Source organism: Chionomys nivalis, chromosome 25 (genome assembly GCF_950005125.1).
Source record: "Chionomys nivalis chromosome 25, mChiNiv1.1, whole genome shotgun sequence".
NCBI classification, from domain to species: domain Eukaryota; kingdom Metazoa; phylum Chordata; class Mammalia; order Rodentia; family Cricetidae; genus Chionomys; species Chionomys nivalis.
Window position 1 is genome coordinate 39,145,463 of NC_080110.1, and position 25,594 is coordinate 39,171,056.

General features: G+C 43.9%; 1 protein-coding gene across 2 annotated transcripts in view; it reads right to left on the reverse strand.

Moving 5' to 3' along the window:
- Positions 1 to 3,220, reverse strand: part of Cpm (carboxypeptidase M) — a 59,347-nt gene extending 56,127 nt beyond the window's left edge. Inside the window, exons 1-2 of one of the 2 annotated variants that reach the window (XM_057758196.1) lie at positions 3,194 to 3,220; positions 2,839 to 3,001 (exon numbers count right to left, since the gene is read on the reverse strand). Coding sequence is in view for 1 of the 2 variants with exons in the window: in XM_057758194.1 (XP_057614177.1) it covers positions 2,835 to 2,998 (164 nt within the window). In the remaining variant the exon portion in view is untranslated. Of the gene's footprint in view, positions 1 to 2,834; positions 3,002 to 3,193 lie in introns of both variants that reach the window. The other variant, XM_057758194.1, reaches the window with a different exon arrangement.
- Between the last annotated feature and the right edge of the window lie 22,374 nt (positions 3,221 to 25,594).

The window sequence follows — 25,594 nt, forward strand, 5'->3', positions numbered from 1 at the left end:
CTAGTCCAGGCCAGGCCCTTAGGCTATTTGGCTGGTACAGCCTATCTCTAGAACTCTGACCCAGGTCAACTAAATTTTCATTCTAACATCTTTGAGTGATTTGCTTTCCTTAAACTCCAGCACTCTGGAGGCAGAGGCAGGCAGAAATCCATGAGTTCAAGACCAGCCTGGGCTACAGAGTTCTGTTCCAGAATAGTTAGAGAGTGAAGGGCCCAGACCCTAAATCAGCCCCACCCCCACCCCCTTTGGCAGCCAGGATAGGCTGCAGAAAAGACCCAGCAAGATGCAGGCCCCTGACTCAGCAGAATGTGCTGAGCCCCCGCCCCTGCTCTAACTACTGGGTGGATCAGAAGTTAGCTGAGGGCTCTGGAGATGCATTACTGATAATAGTGGACTGCAGTAGCCGCCCTGCCCCCCACATCCTCCAGGTATAGCATCCTTCAGCCAGCAGACCCCTCGACACCTCCCTTGCTCTATTCCCAATATATCCCCTTCCCCACTGCAGCTTGGGGTCCTCCTACTCCACCCCCTATGTCAGATGGACGGAGTTAACTTGTAATTAAAAAGACTCTTTGCTTTGACATTGGGCCTGGTCTCTTGGTTTCTGGGATCTAGACTCTGGGCACAACAGCGAGACCTTGCCTCAATAAACAAACAAAACCAACCAACCAACCAAGCAACCAAACAAACACCCTTTTCAGAAAATTAAAAAAAAAAAAAATCCGAGTAAACAATAGTCCCAAACTGATTTGGTGAGGTGTAGAGAGCTAAGCCTGAGAAATTATAGTAAATATATTTATAGCTGAAAGAGGACACTTGATGGCAAGCAGCAGACGGGATTCATCTTTGTTCAACAAATACGCAGTCCATCACACACACACACACACACACACGCATGTGCGCGCACACACACACACACATGCACTACAGACAGTAAATATTTGTGCCTTTAAAAAAATATTCCAACTCAGTCATCAGGTTTGAACTGCTTCTCTTGTTTAACCTAAGATTTATCTACACTGTATCAATAGGTTGTAAGAATTCCTTCAAAGCCTCTAGTCCAATATGGTCCTTCTACTATGTGCGAATCTAGGTAAAAAGTACATTTGTGCTCATCTATTGTGTGGGTTTCAATTTAAAAGTAAACATTTATGGCTGGAGAGATGGCTCACTGGTTAGCACTGGCGGCTTCTCCAGAGGACTGGAGATCAATTCCCAGCACCCACGTGGAGGTTCACTACAGCTAGAACTCCAGTTCCAGGGGATCTGATGCTCTCTTTGGAGTGTGTGGGCACTGCATTCATGTAGTGAAACATGCAAGCAAAACACACATACACATAGAATAAAATTAAATAATCTTTAAAAACTCAGTTCTATTAAGAAGCATGTGAGCTATGTATCAATAGCTTTACATCATGTATAACAGAAATAACCATAAAGTATTCCATTGTCCCAAGGAAGCAAATGACTAAGAAAATATACACAACTGAGTCTAAAATCAAGAGAATTCAAATCATAATTACTAAAGATAAATAACAAAACAGTGTGAAATAGGAAAAAAAGTTGAATTTGTAATTGCAGCAAGGGGAATGTGATGGATATCTACAAAATCCAAGACGCATTGCTCTCTTCTGGGGGAGGTTGTCTCTACTGACCACAGAAGAAAGTAAATCTAGAGTAAATCCTGCTTGCTGAGGACACTCTCCCACAGCAGAGGGCAAAATGTTCAGGAAAAGTTTCTTTTCCTTCCTTCCTTCCTTCCTTCCTTCCTTCCTTCCTTCCTTCCTTCCTTCCTTCCTCCCTCCCTCCCTCCCTCCCTCCCTCCCTCCTTCCTTCCTTCATTTTATTCCTTCTCCTCTCTCTCTCTCTCTCTCTCTCTCTCTCTCTCTCTCTCTCTCTCCCTCCCTCCCTCCCTCCCTCCCTCCCTCCCTCCCTTTCTTCCTTCTTTTTATGTTTTGGTTGTTTAAGACAGGATTTCTCTGTGTAGATCAGAGTGGCTGATTCATGTCACATTCAGAGAGTCCCAGCCATTTTCACAAGCACCATCTAGGTGTCTAGGTGTCTTAACCCAAACAGTTAATTTTTTTTTTTTTTTTTTGGTTTTTCGAGACAGGGTTTCTCTGTGGCTTTGGAGCCTGTCCTGGAACTAGCTCTGTAGACCAGGCTGGTCTCGAACTCACAGAGACCCGCCTGCCTCTGCCTCCCCAGTGCTGGGATTAAAGGCGTGCGCCACCATCGCCCGGCCAAAACAGTTCATTTCTATGGATCACATCTGCTTCCTCCACTGAGAATATAGAGTTTCTAAATTAAAGCAAAATAAGTGATAAACATGAGAGTTCCAAGAATATCATTCATTGTTATTTAGCAGGTGTGTCCCTTAAGTGGATATATTCTAAAAGCTGCCTTCGGTCATAGAACTGCATTTTCTCATAACTTTAACCCACAGGGTTAAAATATACATGCATAGAACTCCGCAAAACTATGGCAATGCCTGGTTTAAAAGCAACCAGAGGAAACAGTAGTTAACAGTTCCAATCACCGTGTAAGGAAGCCAACGAAAAGAGGAATTGATTTAGATCAAAGTGACTTCTTAGGAAGTTGTTTACTCTGCAAGGGAATGAAAATACACCTCTCAGATAAACAATGTCTCCCCTTACTGTTTACAACAAAAATGGACAAAACAACAAACAGAGCACAAAACCAACGACCGGGGCAAGGTATGCTTTACCTGCGTGGAGCGCGTCCCGGGAGCGTCACAGACAGGGGACCAGATGCTGCCATTCAGTGAACTTTTGAACAGGAGCTGAGGGTTGGGGACGTGCGCTGGAGGCGACCTACCTTTCACAGATTTCCCGATGCTGTGCAAGTGCGTGATCGAACTGTAGTTCTGGGCAACGCTCTTTAGGAACGCCTCCATCTCTTCCTGGTGGTGGTATCGGAAATCCAGGGCGGTCACGACCGGCAGAAGAAGCCCCAGCCACAGGACCGCGAGGTCCATGTCCTAGAGATGGGGGAGAGAAGAAAAGAGCTGCTGAGGGACCCCCGGGGAAGCGCGGGCACCTTTCCTCCCGGCCCTCGGGAAACAACTGAGCTTCACGCTCCTTCTTCCGAGATACGAGGTGAAGGCGGCCCCTGGGGCCCCACAGCCCGCCCGGGTCCCGGCAGCAGCACCCTTCCGCATGCCCGGTCTCACCACTGCCAGGCGCGCGTCTCCGCCCGCCGGCTGCCGCCCGGAGCTCGGGAAAATTATAGCCCGGCCAGAGGGGCGTTCCCCGGGACGAAACGCCCACAGACACGCCCACGCCGCTCCTTGCCCTCCCCTTTGGGGCAGGGTCTCCACCCTTGCTCCAGGGACTGCGAGCCCCGCGGGGTTCAAGAAGCGGGTGGGAGGTGGTGCGCGACCCGCCGGCGCTTGTGTTGGACGTGCGGCCTGTCCTTGGCCACCGCGGCCCCGGACGCTGCACAGAAGCCGCCCACGGCCTCCACTGTGCCGGTCGCGCTGGACACGGTGCCCACGGTGGGCGGTGCGGGTCACCTGGAGTCCAAGGAGGGCCAGGCTTCCAGCCCTGTGCTGCCACTAGGGAAGCCGGGGGTGGGGAGAAAGAACGTGTGTGTGTGTGTGTGTGTGTGTGTGTGTGTGTGCGCGCGCGCGCGCCTTAAGTGCCAACTTGTGAGGTACAGGAACATGTCCAACAAAAGTAGATAGTAGATGAGATCTGACTAAATCAGGGTAAAGTTTGTGTCGGCACTCGGATTCCTCAGGCCAGTTCTGGCGCTTCTTCCTAAAAAGCTGCTTTCTGGGAGGATGGGATGGGTTGTGTTTACACTAAACAGAACACAAATCATAACTGATGAGAAGTGGATCGTGACCCAGACCATACCGCTGAACACAGATCTTATCTGATGATGGTTCGTGAGCTATCGTGCTCTGATACATACTCCCCATACATACTCCACATACACTGTCCCGCCGTCCGGTGGATTTGCAGAACCCTGTTAGAGAAATACCGACGCCTGCCAGGGTCTGGTGAAAACAAACTTCAAAAGCTACCGATTTGTTATAGCACTCATGAACAGATTTTTAAAATAGTGACGAGAGGACCCAACCCAAAGTGATGAGGTGAAATTTCCTTCCCGGAGCACAAAAGGGCCCTTGAGAGTGGGAGAGATGGCTCAAAGGGTAAAGATTGCTTGGGTTACAAAACTGGACAGTGGACTTTGAGTCTCAAAACCCGTGTAAAGGTAGGAGAGACCAGACTCCTCAAACTTGTCCTCTGACCTCCACAGGTGTCCTCTGACTTCCTCAGCAGCACCTTGTTCCTCGTGCACATAAATAACAAAAGAACAAATGGTTTAAAGCAGTGATTCTCAACAGGGGGTCAGGACCCCTTGGGGTTGCATATCAGATAGGTGGCTTATCAGACATTTACACAACGATTTGTAACAGTAGCAAAATTACGCTAATAAAGTAGCAGCAAAAATTTTACAGTTGGGGCTCAGCACAGGTGAGGAACTGTATTAAAGGGTGGCAGCGGTTGGGAAGGCTGAGACCGCTGGGTAAGGGCTCTGTGGCTGGAGACTGGGAGGTGGTGACTCCAGCTTTGATTTGGACTGCCCTCCCTATTCCTGGAAAATGAAGGAAGGGGAGAGGAAAAGTTGTAACCACTGCCCTGGAAGTTCACACTAGATACGAAGAACCAGCCAGAGGAACGGAATCAGAGGCCTGGAGTCCGGAAGATTTAGCACTTAGTTCCCAAGTGTGGTCTAAAGACATTGAGGTCACCTAGAGCATACTGAAAATTCTGGATCTCTCATCCCATTGCAAGCCTTAGCAGAGTTCAGAGAACTGTCCTGCAATCAGGTTTGGGATACACTGCTCTAGAGGAAAAGAGAGAGAAAGAAAAGAGAAGGTTCAGTGTGAGAATTTTAAAGCTGGCCAAGAATAAAAGTTTAGGCTAATAGAGAAAACCCCCTCAAGTTTACGGTTTCAGAGGTGACCTTCCTTTTCATGAAATGATTAAAGGAAAACCATGTCTAACGACCGATGGCAATACAAAAACTTATGGTTTCTGTATGAGTAAACCGGGCATAAAGCTTACCAAAAACACAAACAAACAAAAAACAAACTGGATGTTATGGTTTGCATTGGAACCTTGTGTTGAAGGCTGGATTATGTTTGGATCGTGAAGGCTGACTTCATCAGTGGATCGATCCACTGGTGTGTGCAGAATTGATGGTATTATTTCAAGATGATGAAAACTGACAGGGCCTGGCTGGAGGAAGCAGGTCACTGGGGGCAAGCCTTTCGAGGACATGCCTTGTTTCTAGCCCTTTCTGCTCACTCTGCTTCCTGCTTCTAAAGAGCTGAGTGGCCCCTGTGACCTGCCTCACAACAGCCAACAGTGTATGTACTGAAACCTCTGAAACTTTGAACCCAAATAAATCTTTCTTCCTAGTAAGTTGTTTTTCTCAGGTTTTGTCATAGCAACAAAGGCTGATTGACATGCCAGAAGACAGAATTAACAGCTCTTACAAAATCAAGAATGGGCAAGAACAACACTAAAGCAGCCATCTAAATAGCCAATAAACACAGCAGGTACTACCAACCTGGCCAGCAATCAAAGAGTTACACATTTAAAGGGAAAGGTAGTGTTTTGTTTTGCTAATTGCTAGGCATGATTTTGAAAAGGCCGGCAAAGCCAGGAAAAGGTATTTATGCTCTTTCAATTGCCTTTTAAACAGTCACCCTTGCTTGGAGGGCTGCCTGTGAAAAGACAAGAATATTTCCAGCCTGCAGTTTCTTCTTTAAAGGTAATTTTAAACTGTGTTGTGTTTACCGTGAAGGTTAGAGTTTCAAAATCAGTGTTGTTTTCAAATCTTGACAAAGTAAATAAAACCTAACTGTCTGACATAAGCAAGCTGTCTCCAAGGATGATTCTCTCTGGGGCAGTATTTCCCAAAGAGACTCTTGGCAATGCCTGGAGGACTTGGGGGAAAGTGTTCCTGCCATCTGGCCTTGAGGCAATGGGTGCTCCCGCAGGGCTTGCTGTCAAGACTACAGCAGAGGTTCTCAACCTTCCCAACACTGCGACCCTTTAGTACAGTTCCTCATGTTGTGCTGACATCTAATCATATAATAATTTTTGTTGCTACTTCATAATTGTAATTTTGCTACTGTTATTAATCATAATGCAAATATCTGTGTTTTCCAATGGTCTTAGGCAACTGTGAAAAGGCATTTGACCCCAAAGAGGGTCATGACCCACAGATTGAGAACCTCTGCTCTCCAGTGTATCGCACTGCCCGCCTCAGCAAAGATTCAGGCAGAAGTATCAATAGTACTGGAGTTGAGACATCTTACCTCCCTACCCTATGAAGAATATCATGACCAGTTGATAAACTGTTTTTCAGTCATAATAGTGAGAATATAGTTATGGCTTATTTCCTTGGGAAAACAGATCATTTAGTGAAACAAAAAAAGGCAGATGAAAAAGGTAAAAAGTAGGAACTTTGGAGGTACAACGGATAAAACCCATTCCTGGCAAAATGCTGGACACTTTTCAAACAGGCTGACTGGTAATCCCTGAGCCGCAGTGTTTTAACTTTCCTTTCTTTAAAAAGAAACCAAAACCATTTATTTGTTAATGGGTGTGTGTATGCTCAGATCATAATGCCAGTGGAGACCAAAGGCCAGGCAACTGGCAAGGAATCTTTGTCATATTTCCACCACATGGAGCCTAGGATTGAACTGAGGTCTACACCGGGCTTGGCAGTGCCTCCATCAGCTGAGCCACCTCATTGCCTTTTTTTTTTTTTTTTATGATGTATTTTTGAACAACTTTCTTCCCTTACTTCTTTTAATTGAAAAGAGGGGCATTTTTATATAAAATCAAAGCTGAGTAGAAAGCACAGAGACATTGAAGATGAACAGTTCTGAAGGAAGATGATATCTAAATGTCACTTCAGTGAGTCACAGGACCGGAGAGGAAGTAAAAGGTCATTGGAAAAGCGGGATAGTAAAGAACTGAAAAGCTAAGGTGCTGGAGAATTCATGCTGAGGACATTGAGGCCCCTGAAACAGTAGCAGCAATTGGAGCAGAGAGAACTACAGCTAGGGGCTGGTCAGCCCAGCAGACGCGAACAAGAATGGACAGAACAGTGTGACCAGACTTTGTGGGCGTCTCCCTCCCTCCCTCCCTCCCTCCCTCCCTCCCTCCCTCCCTCCCTCCCTCCCTCCCCCACCCTGCATTTTACATTCAGTTAATTATGTTTGTGTGTGTGTGTGTGTGTGTGTGTAGGTGTGCACAGCAGAGTCCAGAGAACAGCTTGCAGGCATCGGCTCTCGCCTTCCGTTGTGTGGGGCCTGGGGATCAAGCTCAGGTCAATAGATTTGGTGACAAGAGCCTTTAATTACTGAGCCACCTCCATAATCTTTTCAACTTTTTGAAAGTTCACAAGAAAATATGACTATAAGTAAACAGGGATACTTAAAAGTTTTTATCTTCCTTGAAGCAACCATTGTAGAACACACAGGAGCGATCAAGGTGCACACTTACGGCTAGGATTTCACCATCAGACACAGCAAACTCCCCAACCATGTCTGTTTCCTTAGGATAAGTTCCTAATTGTGGGTTTTCCAGCTAAAGGAATATATGCATTTTAAAAACGTAAAGTATTTGGGCAGAATTTTATTCCTCTAAAATATCAACTCATTTTCAAACTGTAATGCCAGGGGCTGAACAGAGAGCCGACTGCTCTATCAGAGGTTGGCTCTCTCAGCATCCACACTGGGTGGCTTTCAAATGCCCGTGGCTCTGTTGCCAAGGGATCGGATGCCTATTTCTGGCCTTTGTGTACACCTGACCAGACACAGACACAAACACATAAACACAATCAACCTTTAAAAATAAAACCATGAGGAAGGTTGTTTCCTAATTTTCTGAGAAATCGCCATACTGACATCCAAAGGGGCTGTACCAGCTTGCACTCCCACCAACAATGCAGAAGTGCTCCCTTTCCCCCACAACCTCTCCAGCATAAGTTGTCATCAGTGTTTGTGATCTTGGCCATTCTTACAGGTGTAAGATGGAATCTCAGAGTTGTTTTGATTTGCATTTCTCTGATGACTAAGGATGTTGAGCATTTCCTTAAGTGTCTTTCAGCCATTTTAGATTCCTCTGTTGAGAGTTCTCTGTTTAGGTCTGTACTCCATTTTTTTTATTGGATTATGTAATTTTTGGTGACCAATTTCTTGAGTTCTTTGTATATTTTGGAGATCATTCCTCTGTCTGATGTGGGGTTGGTGAAGATCTTTTCCCATTTTGTAGGCTGCTGTTTTGTATTGTTGACTGTGTTCTTTGCTTTACAGAAGCTTCTCAGTTTTCAGGAGGCCCCATTTATTAATTGTCTCTCTCAGTGTCTGTGCTGCTGGAGTTATATTTAGGAACTGGTCCCCTGTGCCACAGCATTCAAGTGTACTTCCCACTTTCTCTTCTATAAGGTTCAGTGTGGCTGGCTTTATGTTGAGGTCTTTGATCCATTTGGACTTGAGTTTTGTGCATGGTGATAGATATGGGTCTATTTTCATTCTTCTACATGTTGATATCCAGTTATGCCAGCAGCTCTTGTTAAACACGCTTTCTTTTTTTCATTTGATATTTTTTGCTTCTTTATCGAAGATCAGGTGTTCAAAGATGTGTGGATTGATATCTGGGTCTTCTATTTGGTTCCATTGGTCTTCCTGTCTGTTTTTATGCCAATACCAGGCTGTTTTCAGTACTGTAGCTCTGTAGCTGAGTTTGAAGTCAGGGATTGTGATGCCTCCAGAAATTCTTTTATTGTACAGGATTATTTTGGCTATCTGGGTTTTTAGCTTTTCCATATGAAGTTGAGTACCGTCCTTTCGAGCTCTTTGAAGAATTTTGCTGGGATTTTGCTGGGCACTGTGTTGAATCTGTAGGTTGCTTTTGGTAAGATTGCTATTTTTACTATGTTAATTCTGCCTACCCAAGAGCATGGGAGATCTTTCCACTTTCAGGTCTCTTCTTCAAAGATTTAAAGTTCTTGTCATACAAGTCTTCCCCTTGTTTGGTAAGAATTACTGTAAGATATTTTATTGCTGTTTGTGGCTATTGTGAAGGGTGATGTTTCTCTGATTTCTTCCCCAGCCCTTTTATCATCTGTGTACAGGAGGGCTACTGATTTTTTTGAGTTAATCTTGTATCCTGCTACATTGCTGAAAGTGTTTATGAGTTGTAAAAGTTCCTTGGTAGAATTTTTGGGATCACTTACATAAACTATCATATCATTAGCAAACAGTGGGAGTTTGACTTCTTCTTTTCCAATTTGTATGCTTGATCTCCCTTTGGTGTCTTATTGCTCTAGCTAAGACCTCAAGAATGATATTGAATAGATATGGAGAGAGTGGATAACCTTGTCTTGTTCCTGATTTCAGTGGGGTCACTTTGAGTTTCTCTCTATTTAGTTTGATGTTAGCTGTTGGCTTGTTGTATATTGCCTTAATTATATTTAGGTATGTTCCTTGTATCCCTGCTCTCTCCAAGACCTTTATCATGAAGGGATGTTGTATTTTGTCAAAAGCTTTTTCGGCATCTAATCAGATGATCATGTGGTTTTTATTTTTCAGCTTGTTTATATGGTGGATTACGTTGACAGATTTTCATATGTTGAATCATCCCTGCATCTGTGGGATAAAGCCGACTTGATCATGGTGGATGATGGTTCTTATGTGTTCTTGGATTCAATTTGCTAGTATTTTATTTAGTATTTTTGCATCAATGTTCATGAGTAAGATTTGTCTGTAATTGTCTTTCTTAGTAATGTCTTTCTGTGGTTTGAGTATCAAGGTAATTGTAGCCTCATAAAAAGGGTTTGACAATGTTACTTCTGTTTCTATTGTGTGGAATAATTTGAGGACTATTGGTATTAGTTCTTTGAAAGTCTTGTAGAATTCTGTGCTGAAACCATCTGTTCCTGGGCTTTTTTTGGTTGGGAGACTTTTGATGACTGTTTCTATTTCTTCAGCAGTATCTGTTTAATTTGATTATCTGGTCTTGATTTAATTTTAGTGAGTAATATTTATCCAGAAAGTTGCCCATTTCCTTTAAGTTTTCAAATTTTGTGGAGTACAGGTTTTCAAAATATGATCTGATGATCCCCTGTATTTCCTCTGTGTCTGTTGTTATGTCCCCCTTTTCATTTCTGATTTTGTTAATTTGGATATTCTCTCTCTGGCTTTTGGTTAGTTTGGATAAAGGTGTGTCTATTTTGTTGATTTTCTTGAAGAACCAACTGTCTCATTGATTCTTTGTATTGTTTTATTTGTTTCTATCTTGTTGATTTCAGCTCTCAATTTGATTATTTCCTGCCATCTAGTTCTCTTAGGTGAGTTTGCTTCTTTTTGTTCTAAAGTATTCAAATGTTCTCTTAATTCACTAGTGTGGGATTTTTCCAGCTTCTTTACATAGGCGTTTAGTGCTATGAACTTTCCTCTTAACACTGCTTTCATTGTGCCCCATAAAGTTGGATATCGTGTGTGGTCATTTTCATTGAATTTTAGGAAGTTTTTAATTTTTCCCTTTATTTCTCCCTTGACCCATTGATGATTCAGGTGAGCACTGTTTAATTTCCATGTGTCTGTGGGTTTTCTGGAATTAATATTGCTGTTGACGTCTAGTTTTATACCATAGTAATCTGATAAGGTACATTGGGTTATTCCAATTATTTTTTGTATTTGTTGAGGTTTGTTTTGTTATCGAGTATGTGGTCAATTTTTTGGAAGGTTCCATGAGGTGCTGAGAAGAAGGTATATTCTTTTCTGTTTGGATGAAATATTCTGATTGACCTTTCCAGTGGTGAGATGATGGAGGAGGGTCATCTGTCTATGTGTTACTTTCATTGGTTAATAAAGAAACTGCCTTGGCCTTTGATAGGACAGCAGCTTAGATAGGCAGGGTAGACAGAACAGAATGCTGGGAGGAGGAAGGAAGTGAGACAGATGCTATAGCTCTCCTCTCCAAGATGGATGCAGGTTAAGATCCTTCCCGGTAAGCCACCACCTTGTGGTGCTACACACATTAATATAAATGGGTTAATCAAGATGTAAGAGTTAGCCAGTAAGAGATTGGAGATATGGGCTAGGCAGTGTTTAAAATAATATAGTTTCCATGTAATTATTTTGGGTAAAGCTAGCTGGTGGCCGAGAGCCAGGCGGCAGGAACACAGTCTGCTGTTCATTCTACAGTGAGAGGGGAGTGTTGAAGTCTCTCACTATTAGTGTGTGGGGTTTAAAGTATGATTTAAGCTTTAGAAGTGTTTCTTTGACATATGAAGGTGCCCTTCTATTTGGGGCATAAATGCTCAGTATTGAAATTTCCTCTTGATGGATTTTTCCTGTAACTAATATGAAATGATCTTCTTTGTCTCTTTTGACTGATTTTAGTTTGAAGTCTATTTTGTTAGATAGTAGGATAGCTACACCCGCTTGTCTTTTAGGTCCATTTGATTGGTATATTTTTTCATACCCCTTTACTCTGAGATCATGTCTGTCTTTCAGTTTGAGATGTGTTTCTTGTATGCAGAAGAAGGGTGGATTCTGTTTTTGTATCCAATCTATTAGCCTGTGCCTTTTTATAGGTGAGCTGAGTCCATTTACATTAAGGGATACTAATGACCAGTGATTGCTATCTCCTGTTAATTTAGTTTTCATCGTTGTTGATGTTAATTTTTATGTTTTCTTTCTTCTTTGGGATTTGCTGTTATGAGATTATCAATTGTCTGTGTTTTTGTTGGTGTAGCCATCTTCTTTGGGTTGGAGTTTTTCTTCTAGTATTTTGTGTAGGGCTGGGTTTGTGGCTAGTTATTGGTGAAGTCTAAATTTGTCATGGAATATCTTGTTTTATCCTTCTATGGTAATTGACAGTTTTGCTGGGTATAGTAGTCTGGGCTGGCATCCGTGGTCTCTTAATGTCTGCATAATGCTTGACCATGACTTTCTGGCTTTCATTTTCTCCAATGAGAAGTCAGGTGTAATTCTGATAGGTTTACCTTTATATTTTACTTGGCCTTTTTCTTTGCAGTTCTTAATATTCTTTCTTTACTCTGTATGTTTAGTGTTTTGATTATTATGTGGTGAGAGGACTTTTTTTTTGGATCCATTCTATTTAGTGTTCTGTAAGCTTCTTGTATCTTCATAGGCATATCTTTCTTTAGGTATGGAGAGTTTTCTTCTATGATTTTGTTAAATAAATATTCTGTGCTTTTGAGTTGAACTTCTTCCCCTTCTTCTATACCTATTATTGCAAGATTTGGCCTTTTCATGGTGTCCCATATTTCATGGATATTTTGGGTTAAGCTTTTGTTAGATTTAATGTTTTCTTTAACTGATGAATCTATTTCCTCTATTGTATCTTCAGCACTTGATATTCTCTCTTCCATTTCTTGTATTCTGCTGTTCATGCTTGTGTTTGTGATTCCTGATCTTTTTCTCATGATTTCTATTTCTATAATTCCTTTGACTTGTTTTTCTTTATTGTTTCTATCTCAGTTTTCAAGCCCTGGATAGTTTCTTTTATATGTTTGATTTCTTTTTCTTGGTTTTCTTTAAGTGATTTGCTGATATCTTCCAATTTTTTTTGTTTGTCTTTTCCTCAATTTCTTTAAGGGAATTTCTCATTTCATCTTTAAGAATTTCAAACATTCTCTTGATGTTATTTTTTAGGTCATTTTCTTCTGGTTCATCCATATTTGGTTTTTCAGGTCTTGCTGTTGTAGGGTCTTTAGGTTTTACTGGTATTGTGTTACTCTTTGTGGTGTAGTGTGTGATCTTACCTTTTCTACTCATCTTTTCCTCTAATAGGTGTGGTTGGAGCTGTCTGAGATTCTGTTGAATAATCTTCTAGGTGTCAGTGAATCCAAAGCTCACTGGATGGTTGTTCTTCATGGTACAGTCAGTGTCACAGTTCTAGTTACCCTGTTGGTTACTCCTCTTCCTGGAGGTAGCTCAGCACTCCTGTGCTTTGCTCTGTTCCCTTGGAGTTTTTTGTCTCAGGCTTACTTTGGCCTAGGTTGCTGGCTTTGCCCTGTTTCTGTAAATCCTGGTCTGGATCCCCTCTTGCAGAAGTCCCTGGCTTGGAGTTGGACCTGTTCTGGTGGATATTGCTGACCTATTTAATTTTTTCTTAAGTTATTTGTTTGAACGTGTGTACATGTGAGTGTACATGTGTACATGTGGAGATGAGAAGAAAGATTTTAAGAGTTGATTTTCTCCTTCTACCCTGTGGCTCCTGGGGACAAACCTCAGGGTGGGCAGTCTTCGTGGCAAGTGCCTTTTCCCACTGAGCTGCCTCTCAGAATGTTTTTTTCTTCTTGAGAAAGTTTTCTTCCCAATTCTTCATTTTTTCACTTGATAATTTGTATTTTCCCCTAGTTTTTGATGTTTTTATTTTTTATTTTTTTTTGTTTTGCGTCTGTCTCATTTAAACAAGTTAACTCAAATTTTAGAGTAATTTCAGGTTTGCAGGAAATTTAGTAGAAAGGACATAGAATTCCCACCCACCCAGGATTCCCACCCACCCAGGATTCCCATCCACTCAGGATTCCCACTCACCCACTCAGGATTCCCACCCACCCAGGCTCCCACCCACCCAGGACTCCCACCCACTCAGCATTCTCAAACACTCAGAATTCCCACGTACCCAGGATTCCCACTCACCCACCCAGGCTCCCACACACCCAGGATTCCCACACACCCAGAATTCCCACCTACCCAGGATTCCCCCTTACACAGAATTCCCACCCCCCTGCCTGTTTTCCTATTACTAACATTGTGGGCACGGGGGTTGAAGAAGCAGGTTGGAGATGGAGCCTAGACTGGCCTCGAGCTTCAGATCCTCCTGCCTCAGCTTCCTGGGGGCTGACTTTCTAGGTGTGCATAACCACACAGTTCTTAAACCTCTGGTTTCTTTGTTTCGTTGAGATAGGGGGTGGGTGTATAGTCTTGTTATGTAGCCCAGGCTAGCCTCAGATTCACAAGTCTCCTGCTTTGGCTTCCCAAGTATAGGTTTGTGCCATCCAGCCTTGGTCTCTTTGCAGTTTTGAGCAGCTTTCCCAGCCAACATATCTCATATTTAATAAAACGGTAGCAAACCCTATGTCTGTTTCCCATTTGTTGGCCTGAGTGGATGAGGTGGGAATTGTACATGACTATTACACGCCAGTGTCAGGGACATCCTGACCTAGACTACAGGAGGAAGTAAAATTTATCTAAAGCTGTCTGGTGGCCAAACTAGATCCCCAAGGCACACTAAGGAAGAGTAAGGAGAAAATGCACTTCCCCATGCAACGTTATAACCTTCCTGCTAAAGATCAAAGTTCAGTCTTGTGCATGCAGTCATAGTAACAATACTCACAAACATTAAATGGATTGTGCAGCAGGTGTCTTGAGAAGTGTGCCAAATTGTTGGATTATTCACATGCTGTAGGTGCTCAGGTAAGAGAACACAGGTGGGCACAGCAACTGTGAAATTTAATGGGAAGCTGACTTCAGGATGAGCACCCCCCAGTCCCTCAGGGGGTGCTCAGCTCATGTTGGCTTCACTCCCAGCCGGACTGACCTGCTAGGCTCAGCACTGGGAGTGCTCACTTTCCTCAAATCAAAGTTCCAGAGTGAGCCTCACTGGCTCAGATGGGGCTGCCAAGGACTCTGTACCCATGCCTACCCCACCACTGTGGCCATCGGTACAATGGACTCACTGGATCAGGAGGGGCTATGGAGGACCTTGAATTCATGCCCACCCCACAACTATAATTAGTGAACTCACTGACTTGGGACTTGTTAACTTCTGAACCAGAAGGGAGATAACTACTTTCAAACCAAAAGGACCAAAATTGGAGGAAGAGATGGTGCCTCAAAAAGAAACTGAGACATGTGTTCCAGAAGTGAATGATTGACTTGCATGTAGGAAAAAAGAAATCGGTGTCTGTCACTTTCTCTTACATCCCTCTGATGCCAACACTCCAGATTCTCAGTTCAACACTCTTTGATGAATCCCAGTTCTGGAGGACACCAGGGACTTCTTTGGTTCAGGCTATTCAGTTGAACCAAACTGCAACTCTGGTTTCCTGGGTGGTCCCAGAAAAACAAAACATAAGAAAAACTGACGTAGGTCCAAACCTGTCCCCTTCAGAATTATAGGAAGCAGCTGGTCATGGACTTAGTTATTGAGGAGATTAATGTATTATGTAGCATTCTATTAATGGTATAAAATTGGATGTCAGGGAGAGGGAATCTTGTTTTAATTTGTAATAGTAAAGAAACTAGGAAAGGAAGCTGGAGAAGGAGGCAGAGGCAGGTGGATCTCCGTGAGTTCGAGGCCAGTCTGGTCTCAGTAGCCCATTCTAAACTATCTAGGGCCACATAGTAAGACTATGTCTCAAAAGCAACAGGCAGACCAGGCTAGAAAAAGGAGTGAACTAGTTTCTACTGAGTCGTTTTAGGTGCCAAGGGGGTCCAGAATCCCCCTTTCTATGGAGTTGTCTGTTACTTGCTTCACAAAAGACACTGTGCTCATGGTTTTGGAGGTGGTATCGAGGTGTCAACTCTTTTTATTCCCAGAAGATCAGTGCAAGGCTCTCGGGCTGTGACGACTAGGCTGACAGTTCTTTGTTGCCTTACCTGGTTAGTGTGGGGTGGCAGTCCCTGCAGATCCTACCAAACTTCCTTCAGCATCTGGGACCCGGGGCCAAGGTGTGCTTGCTCTTGACAGAGTGGTCTGTAGCTCCTGGAAGCTACACTCAGATGGAGGTTGGAGAGGGAGAGATGCCAACATGATTTCTGGCCCATTGTGGAGAGTCCTAGCTCATCCCTGTGGCTCCAGTTTCTCGTTGAGTTTACTTCATTCCCAGCTTTCTTTGGCAATTACTCGCCACACTGACCGTTAGACTCTGATAGCAGACAAAGAAACCACAGTCTTACAGTTTCTCTGGGCACTAGAATGTGTTTCTTCCAGGAATATTGTGATACAATAAAGGGAAGTTGCTCAACAATGGCCGGTCTCCAAGAGTAGAATTGCTTCTTCTTTCTGCTGCCAGGTTTGGGGGATTCAGGGAGAACAAGGGCAGAAGGTTTCCATTATTAACCTACACAGGGGCGTTAGTGGGGATCCGGCAGGTAACACCCTCTGGGTCATATGGTCAGAACACAGTGGCTTTGTCCCCATGCTGAGTAGGGGGAGGAATAGCACACCAAGGAAAGATGTTCTTAGTTTGAATCTATAATGGTCTACCTGTGTTTTAAGCACCTGCTCCCTAGGTGGGCATGTAATTTTGGGGAACCGAAGGAGCCTTTCAGAGGCAGAGATGCTTTGTCCACTGACTCCTGCTGTTCTCTGCCTCCTGCTCTGTGGTGGTTCCCTGCAGAATTCACAAGCAGGCAGGGGAAGAATGAACCTGGGCTCAGCCCAATTTTGTTGTAACCAGAGCTGGATCAGGACATCTGAGCCGGTCCCAGATCATTTTGCTTTGTCATATTTAAACACAGCATAATTTTGGAAAAAAGTATTCAGATAACAGTTAACTTAGCCCCAAATGTGCAATTTAAGATATGTTTACATTGAGATTCCATATAAAGTACATTTGGCTTCTTATGCAAGAATGGGTACTGTTGACTCAGAGACAGTACCCAAAGGGTGCTGGGATTGACCTGCCCCTAAGATAACATAGAGGTCCCTTAGGCTGTTGTAAAGTACAAGTGACCTCACTCATAAGAGTGAGTTTATGGTTTAAAAGCAATGCTTTAATAATTTAGGGAAAAAGGTCTTGAATGAGTAAAAACATTAATTCTGGGAGATAAGGGCAGAACCTGTCTCATTAGACAGCAAAAGGATCTCCAGGTTGTAAACCGACCTCATTCCCACTGGTTCAGGAAGAGCAGCTTCGCATCTCATTCCGTGGAAGAGGTGAGCCATGTGTTAAACTTTCCTGGCATCTCCAGTGCTTATCTGTGCGCACAAGGCTCTTTGTTCTCTACTCTGGCCCTTGTATCACCATGCTTCTGCTGCCACGGACTGAGCTGCTCTGCCGAATCTTTCTGCTATGATGGGTGTACATCCCTGAAAATATAAGGCGATATAAACCTTACCCACACTGGGTTGTTGCTGTCAGATATTTGGTTCACGGTGGCACAATAGTAAGTACTAACAATACAGAGTCCCGAGGCAATGACAGTCACACTGAGATCTGAGACCAGCAAGCAGGGCGCTTCCAGATCTCAGAAAGGACCTGTGTGTGCAAACCCAGGAGGTCAGAACCTAGTGCTTCTCATCATGGTTGCAGACACTGGTGGAGCTTGTGTCCATAGTGGGGAGTAGAGCTGGAGACCTGGATACGGCCAGAGTCCAGGCAGGCAAAGCAGGGCCAGGCGAGGATGTTAGGGCTGGAGCGGAAAGGGCGATGGTGTCCAGCTGGGGAAGGGTGGAAACAGAACGGATACTTCCGTGTTGAGTGTGTGCCAGTGAAGGCTCTGCAGGAGCCCTGGGAGGGGAGAGGAGACCGTGCTCTATGGTGGACTATGTGGAACTGGGGCTTCATCCCTGCCCCATCGAGCGTGCATGCCTCCAGGGCTGTGGTGTTGAGGGGTCTTTCTAGCCCAGTGAACACCAGGCAATGTTGTCAGGAGCTGTCCATGTTACTTGACTGCTTTGGGGTCACAGGTTGTCATATTTTGAAAATATGCCTGACAGATAATCAGAGAACAGAACATAAACCCGATTTTTCTTTTATTTGGTTTGCTTTTTTGAGATCAAGTTTCACCATGTAGTTCAAAACAGCTTGGAAACTACTCTATGGCCCGTTCTGGCCTCAAATTCAGGTTTCTCCTGCTTCTGCCTCAGGTGTTCTGGGATTACAGGTATTCACCACAGCACATCTGGCCGTATATCGTATTTTTTAAAACATAATTTATTTAATTTTATTTTATGGACATTGGTGTGAGGGTTTCAGATCTCCTGAAACTGGAATTACAGACAGTTGTGAGCTGCCATGTGGGTGCTGGGAATTGAACCTAGGGCCTCTGGAAGAATAGTCAGTGCTCTTAACCACTGAGCCATCTCTCCAGCACCCATATTCTTCATTGATGTTCTTGTTTGGTTGTTTGAGCCTAGGGCCTTACGAATGCTAGGCAATCACTCTATCGTTGACCTGTGATGTTTTCCCAAAGGTTAGAAATCTAAGTTTGAATGCTTCCTGCTCCTCCCTCAGACCACGTGGGTCAGCTCCACATCCCTTTGTCCTTTGGACACACTTGGGAGGAAAAGGTCAAGAGATCACATAAAGGTACAGATCCCAGATGAGGCCTGAGCTTGCTAGCTTCTGCCTCTGCAGTGTGTGAGGCAAAATGAAATTGTTAAGGATTTTGAGGTGATTTCAGTGGAGCATTCAAACAAGCACAAGCTCTTTCTGGTCCGAGGACCTGAGTACCATGTGACTGGTGTAGCCCCTTGGCCTCCCCTTCTCATCCTTCCCACACATATGGGGACATTTCTAAGGCAGAGTTCCAGGCGAAGGCAGGAGACACATGGTCTTCCTCCAGTTTTTCCTGCTCATGTCTCCCTGAGTCTCAGCTTCCTCTGAATTTCACAGGAAAGTGTTCCAAGGAGCTACCATCTGCTCCGTTACTATTCAGGTGTCCTTGGTGCCCATCTCTGTTTTCCCATGAAAGTACACTGGGAGGCCAGGGGTGTGGCTTGGTCGAATCAGACACCCCACATGGCCAGACCAACCAACCAACAGACCAAAGTGGGAAGGGAGGAAAGTGTCTGTGGTAAACCAGGAACACTTCCTCTGTGTTTACAGAACATGGGGCTTGTTACTGCCCTTATCATAGCTGGGTGTACAGCAGGAATCTTGCTGGGGCTACCTAGCAAGAACCCTTGTACAAAATGTCTGGGTGGCCTAACCCCAACTGCTCTTTCTGAAGAAGACAATGTTGGTCAAAAGAGGAAGAAAATAGAGAACGCCACTTCCCTACCCATCCCTTCCTCCCTCGCTGTTCCACCACCCAGCTGGCATATATACTGTGTCTATAAAATACCTGGTTCAGTGGTAGGAAATGAACTCAAGACAGTATGGATGAAAAGGATGCCCCTGTTCATAGAGGTTTTTGTTCAAGAACCCAAGGACTTTTCTCATGATTGAACACCTTCCAAAGTACTTTCCTCTTGTTTCTGTGCCCAGTGTATGTTTTCGTCTCCTACCTGTTGAAAGTCTATTTAACAAGTCTTTAAACCTCAATTTTTCAATAATCTTTTATTGACAGAATTCATTCAATGACCCTTTGTTTACAGTTTCCTATTTATCCCACCATATTCTAAAATGTTTGTTTACTAACTTATTTATTTACCTGTGTGCCCAATATGCATGTTCATTCCTTTCCCTTTGAATCTATTCGTACACCCCTAAAAACAGCAACTGCCTTTACCCAGACAAGCGGAGTCCCTGTCCTTATTGCTGTGGTAACTTGCCTGGTGGCAGAACGACTTCTTGCTAGCTTCAGAAGTCCCAGGCTGCTTGTGACTCATTTCTGTCTCCTTCAGCAGCAAGCACGGCTCTTCCTATCTCTCACTAAAAATATTTGTGGAATGAGATGGAACACAACACAAGTTCAGTAGCAACTTGTGGACAAGTCACATAAAAGTGGGCCACGATTCTAGACAAGTGTTTTGGAAGTTATGGGATTTGTTGTATTTGGAATTTGGTAACCACAGACATCATCACCCTCTGTTTATGATTGTTTCCTTAGCATTACAACATGCATGTTGACCAGGCATGATTTATTCCCAGCAAGTTTTTCTATTTTTGTTCGGCCTTTTACAATTGCTTTTATTAGTTATTCTTTCAGGATGTCTTGGAGAGCTGCCCCATAAAATTATTAATGCTGGTCTTTCAGGAGTTCTTTCGTGGCTCGTCACGGTTTATGAGCTGTGTGGGTGGCAATGAAGCTTTTACGGCATCTTTTTGTTGTTGAGTATCTGTTCTGTGTGCCATTCTGTTTTGGAAAAAAAAAAAAAAGACAAACTTCTAAGAACGTCACACACTTCAGGTTTAGCACAGTACTGGGAATCACCTTGTTTGGTGGAGGATGAGCTGACCACTCCCTCAGCCCCTCACTCTCTTTCCAGTGCTGTCAGACTGCTCCAGTGAAAGTTGCTGGAGACCTGTCTGCCTCTGCTGTATCTCCTCTGTCCTGGGCTCAGTTTTTCCTACCTGATCTTTAAGTACTACCATTTTTGTCTTCTGACATACCAGGCCTATGTTTTCATCCAACTCAGTAGTGCCCAGTTCCTTGGCTTCCTGGCTAGGGAGTGATGCCTTCAATGATTCCCCTCTAGATGGTTACTGAAGCCAGTCACTTACATGCACATATTCTATCTTTGGCTATGTTGTGCCCCTTACTCACACATTGCCCAGTTTGACCTGGATGTGTGCAGGGTGCTACACATACTGTGTTTATCCAAAAATGTTAGTTCTTAAACTTTCCCCCTCCAAACCTGTTCCCAACCCTGTCTTGACTCAACCCAAAACCTAGGAACTGTCTAGGACTTTCTTTCATATCCCTTCCTGTTGAGACCCAGGCTAGTCCACAGCTCTCCCTGAGGCCCTGATGTACAGGGAAGAAACAGTTTTTTTTCTAGCAAATCTGGAAAATGCTTGGCAGAGTCAATATTGGCCTGGGGCCTGGGTCTTGAGAAGCTGAGGCTTCTGATAGTAAGAATCCCTCTCTCCACAGGGGGCTATGGTCCCAAGGCCACTGTGTGCTCCATCGTAAGGTTCCTGAGATGCCTGTGTTTGTATTATGCCTCCCATTGACTGCCTGCCAGGAGAGTTTCTTCCGACCTTGTCCCACTTCTTCCTTAGAAGGAGTATATAAGACGTTGTACTTCTCAGTCAGCCCAGTTGCCCTAAGGTGCAGCTTGTGCAAGACCTCCCAAGCTTGCCCATTTTGTCATCTTTGTCTCTGATCCTCTGGACCTTCCTCCTTAGGACCCTGTCACTGGCCTGGGTTGAACTGGCGTCTGGGAGAAAGAGTAAGTATGGTTGTAATATGCAGATGAAATGAGAAAAATCAGTCAGGAGGGCCACCTGAAGAAAGAGGCAAAGAAGAATTGGTAGTAAAACATGGGGCAACTGGATTATTGTTTTTTAAATTTATTTTATGTCCCGACTGCAGCCTCTCCTTCCTCCTCTTTTCCTACTACCCCACCCTAACTCCCCAATCCACCCCTCCTCTGTAATTTCTCTAAAAGTGGCAGCCTCCCATGTTTGGCCATGGATCTCTGAATCTGCCTCCCTCAGTCATTGGATAAAGGCTCTCTGATGATGACAACCAGGGTAGTCATCAACCCAGTCACAGGGGATGGCATCCATTGCTGCCTGATCCTTCTAGACTTATGGAAACTTCCCTTGTATTAGGCTTCTACTGATTCCCTAAAGCCTCCCTTTCTAGTCATCTCTTGGTGTGGGAGGTCCTTCTGTCTCTGTGTTGCTTTTATTGGTTAATGAATAAAGAACTGCTTTGAGCCTATGACAGGGAAGAACAGAACTAGGTGGGGAAAGATAAGCTGTATGCTGGGAGAAAGAGGGAGGAGTCAGAAAGAAGCCATGAACCACTGGAGACAGACTCTGGGAACTTTACCTGGTAAGCCACAGCCCCGTGGTGATACACAGATTAATAGAAATGGGTTAAATTAACGTAAGAGCTAGCCAATAAGAAGCTAGAGCTAATGGGTCAAGCAATGATTTAATGAATACAATTTCTGTGTGATTATTTTGGGTCTAAGCTAGCTGGGTGGCCAGGAACCAAAAAATGCCCTTCCTCCTACAATCTTTCTCAATACTGGCCTCCTCTGCCCACCCCCAACCTGATCCTTCAAGTTCCCATGCCCACCCACCCCCAGTCGAACCAGGAGAGCTCCTCTAGTTCTCGTTCCCAGTGAGATAGATCCATGCGCCCCTCTTGGGTCCTCCTTGATACCTAGTCTCTCTGGGTCTGTGGGCTGTTAACTTTTACTTACAGCTGATACCCACTTATGAGTGAGTAGATGCCATGCTTGTCATTCTGGGTTACACCACTCAGGATGATCGGGGCAGCTAGATTCTAAAGAACACATTTATCCCCCTGGATGTTTTGTTTGCTTCCGTGTTCTAGTTCCTCTAGTGTATTGCTGGAATGCTTAGAAAAATTGCTTGCTTTCACTAGGAAAATCTCCCCTAACATCTGGTTCTAAGAAAGGTTCTATAAATTTAAAAGCATGGAGAGGTATAGATAAGTGTTTAGAGACAAAAATATATATCGCCTACTAGGGCCAAGTGGTTTCCTATTGGTGGGTTTGCTCTTGTGAAGCTGCTGAGAGATTGTTTAGGTCCACAACATAAAGTTGATTCAACTATGATTCAACAGCCCTGTACATTTGGTCAGTCTATGCCAGAGCAGACTCAGGGGTGAGTAGGGGACTGAGGACAGTTCTTAAACTGCTTTCACTTCATGATGCTTCAAAGAATGAGGAAAACGTCTAATGGTACAGATGTAAAATCACCAACAATGGCTTCTGCCCGTTTAGCAGAGCTAAATGCCCCACTACTACAGGAGATTTTATAGATAAATGGAGTAAGAGACAGAACACAGTCAGAGAGCAGTGACTGTGAAGCTCTGATGACAGCCGCGCTAGCCCTAATGAGGTGTGTGTGCGTGCGTGTGTGCGTGTGCGTGCGTGTGTGCGTTTGTGTGTGTGCACGTGTGTGTGCACGTGTGTGTGCGTGTGTGTGTGCGTGTGTGTGTGCATGCTAGCCCTAATGAGGTGTGTGTGTGCTAGCCCTAATGAGGTGTGTGTGTGTGTGTGCATGTGCGTGTGTGCGCGCGCGTGTGTGTGCATGCTAGCCCTAATGAGGTGTGTGCATGCGTGTGTGTGCATGCGTGCGTGTGTGTGCGTGTGTGAGTGTGTGGTCTTAGAGATGGCCAGAGCAGCAGCAGCAGTGGGCAGAGTGCCTGGAAAGGCCCTGGATCCAGAATACGTCCTGATGACAAGAGATCGAAGTCTCTTCAAGTCTCTATTTTCACTGCCCATCATTTCCATGCATCAGGTTTTATAACCCCATCCCTAAGTTGTCTCTTGCATGCTAATAGGTCAGCAAGGCCCCTCTCAGGTCAAACAGAGCAGCCACTGCTGCCAGAGTGTCCTCTGCTGGTTAAGCCAAAAAGCTGGCTCAGGAATATGGGATTTGACCCTCCCATATGAGACTCAGTATGTCCTTAACTGCATCCTGGGACAGATGGACCCTCTGCTTGTGTGACAGAAACAAGAAAAAAGCCTAACATGTAAATACAAAAGGTAAAAGCTAAAATTAAGCCAGTGACATTCCTTAAAGGAACTTAAAGGGTTTCTCTGTTTATCTACTTCCCCTCTTCTCCTGTCAGCCTCTCAACTTTCTCCAACTAAAAAGATGTTTTATGTTATGATTTCAATGCTTTGCTTTGTTTTAATTTTGACACAGTTTACATAACACGTGACACTCGCACACACAGAAAAGGTCAACTCTTAAAGACTGACAAATTTCAACCACAGCTACAGCAGTTGCCACAACAGAGCTGTTAAATCGGCTCCGTCAAGCTTCACTGCCTAAAGAGATGATCGTTCCTCCCTTTAGATAGAGATATCATCTATGTTTTTCAATATGCTTCACACACACACACATATACATACACACGTGTACACAAACACATACATACACTCACATGCATACATACACACACACACATATATACACACATACATCACACTCTTAAAGGAATTTAAAGATATTTTTGGCCTCTATAAATACAAACAAATAAGCAAAGGGGTTTTTAAGATGAAATACAGGACTTCTGACCTGTGGTGGCCTAAAACAATTACAAAATACTTGTTAAATATTAATGTTAAATGCTAATACTCCTTCACAATAGAAAAGTCCAACAAATTTTATTTAAAAAATAGAAAGAGGGAGTTCTACCTATATGACTGTTCTGTCTCACGGCATCAAAAATATAAAGATAAAAGATAAAAATCATTCTAGTAAGTGAAGATTTGTAAATAAAGATTAGAATAATACATATTTAGAGAATGAAAAACTAAAATTTTTTTTAAGTTATAAAGAGCCAAATAAGTTATTTAAGGCATATAGAGAACAAGACATTGTAAGCAGAGACTGCTCGTTCATTTCCCGGCCACCCAGACCTGAATAATCACACAGAAACTATATTAATTACAACACTGTTTGGCCCATGACTGGGGTATATTCCAGCTAGCTCTTACATCTTGAATTATCCCATTTCTATTCATCTGTAAATTGACACGAGGCTGTGGTTTACTGGAAAGGTTCTGGGTCCTTCTCTTCGAGCAGCTACTTCTATATCTCTTCCATCCTGGCTATATCTTGCCCTGCCATAGGCCAAAGCAGCTTTACTCATTAACCAATAAGAGCAACACATATACAGAAGGACATCAAGACATAAAGATAAAGTATATGATATTCAAGTTTAGAGCTCTAAGATTAGCAATTACAAAAAGACTGGCTAAAAGTAAGTCAAGGTTTATTTAAAAATATCTAGCTATTAAAATATTACATAGTCCTTCCTTATCACTATCAGACTGAGCTTCATGTCGCTTCCCATGAGGCTTCTGCACTATTCTAACTGCATCGGGACATCACCCACCTTTCCTGTTTGTCCACGATGTCTTAGGGTTTCTATTGCTGCAACGAAACACCATGACCAAAAGAGAGTTGGGCAGAGTCGGAAGAAGGGTTTACATTTACACTACACATCACTGTTCATCACTAAAGGAAGTCAAGACAGGAGCTCAAACAGGGCAGGAACCTGGAGGCAGGAGCTGATGCAGAGACCTAGGAGGGGAGCTGCTTACTGGCTTTCTTCCTCTGGTTTGCTCAGCCTGCTTTCTTTCTTTCTTTCTTTCTTTCTTTCTTTCTTTCTTTCTTTCTTTCTTTCTTTCTTTCTCTCTCTCTCTCTCTCTCTCTCTCTCTCTCTCTCTCTCCCTCCCTCCCTCCCTCCCTCCCTCCCTCCCTCTCTCTTTCTTTCTTTCTTTCTTTCTTTCTTTCTTTCTTTCTTTCTTTCTTTCTTTCTCTTCTTCTTTTTTTCTTTCTTTCCTTCTTTCTGAGACAGGGTTTCTCTGTGTAGTTTTTGCACCCATCCTGGAACTCACTCTGTAGACCAAGCTCACCCTATCTGCTTGCTTTTGCCTCCTGAGTGCTGGGATTAAAGGCCTGGTTCAGCTTACTTTCCTATAGGACCCAGGACCACCAGCCCAGGGTTGGCATCACTTACAATGGTCCTCCCCCTTCAATCACTAATTAAGAAAATTCCCTACAGGTTTGTCTACAGCCAGGTCTTATGGAGGCATTTTTCTCTACTGCCATCCCCTCCCCTCAGATGACTTTAGCTTGTGCCAACCAAGTTGACATAAAACTATCCAGTGTCCCTCCAACACACCCACACATGTACTCTACTACATATAACCTCATGCTCATA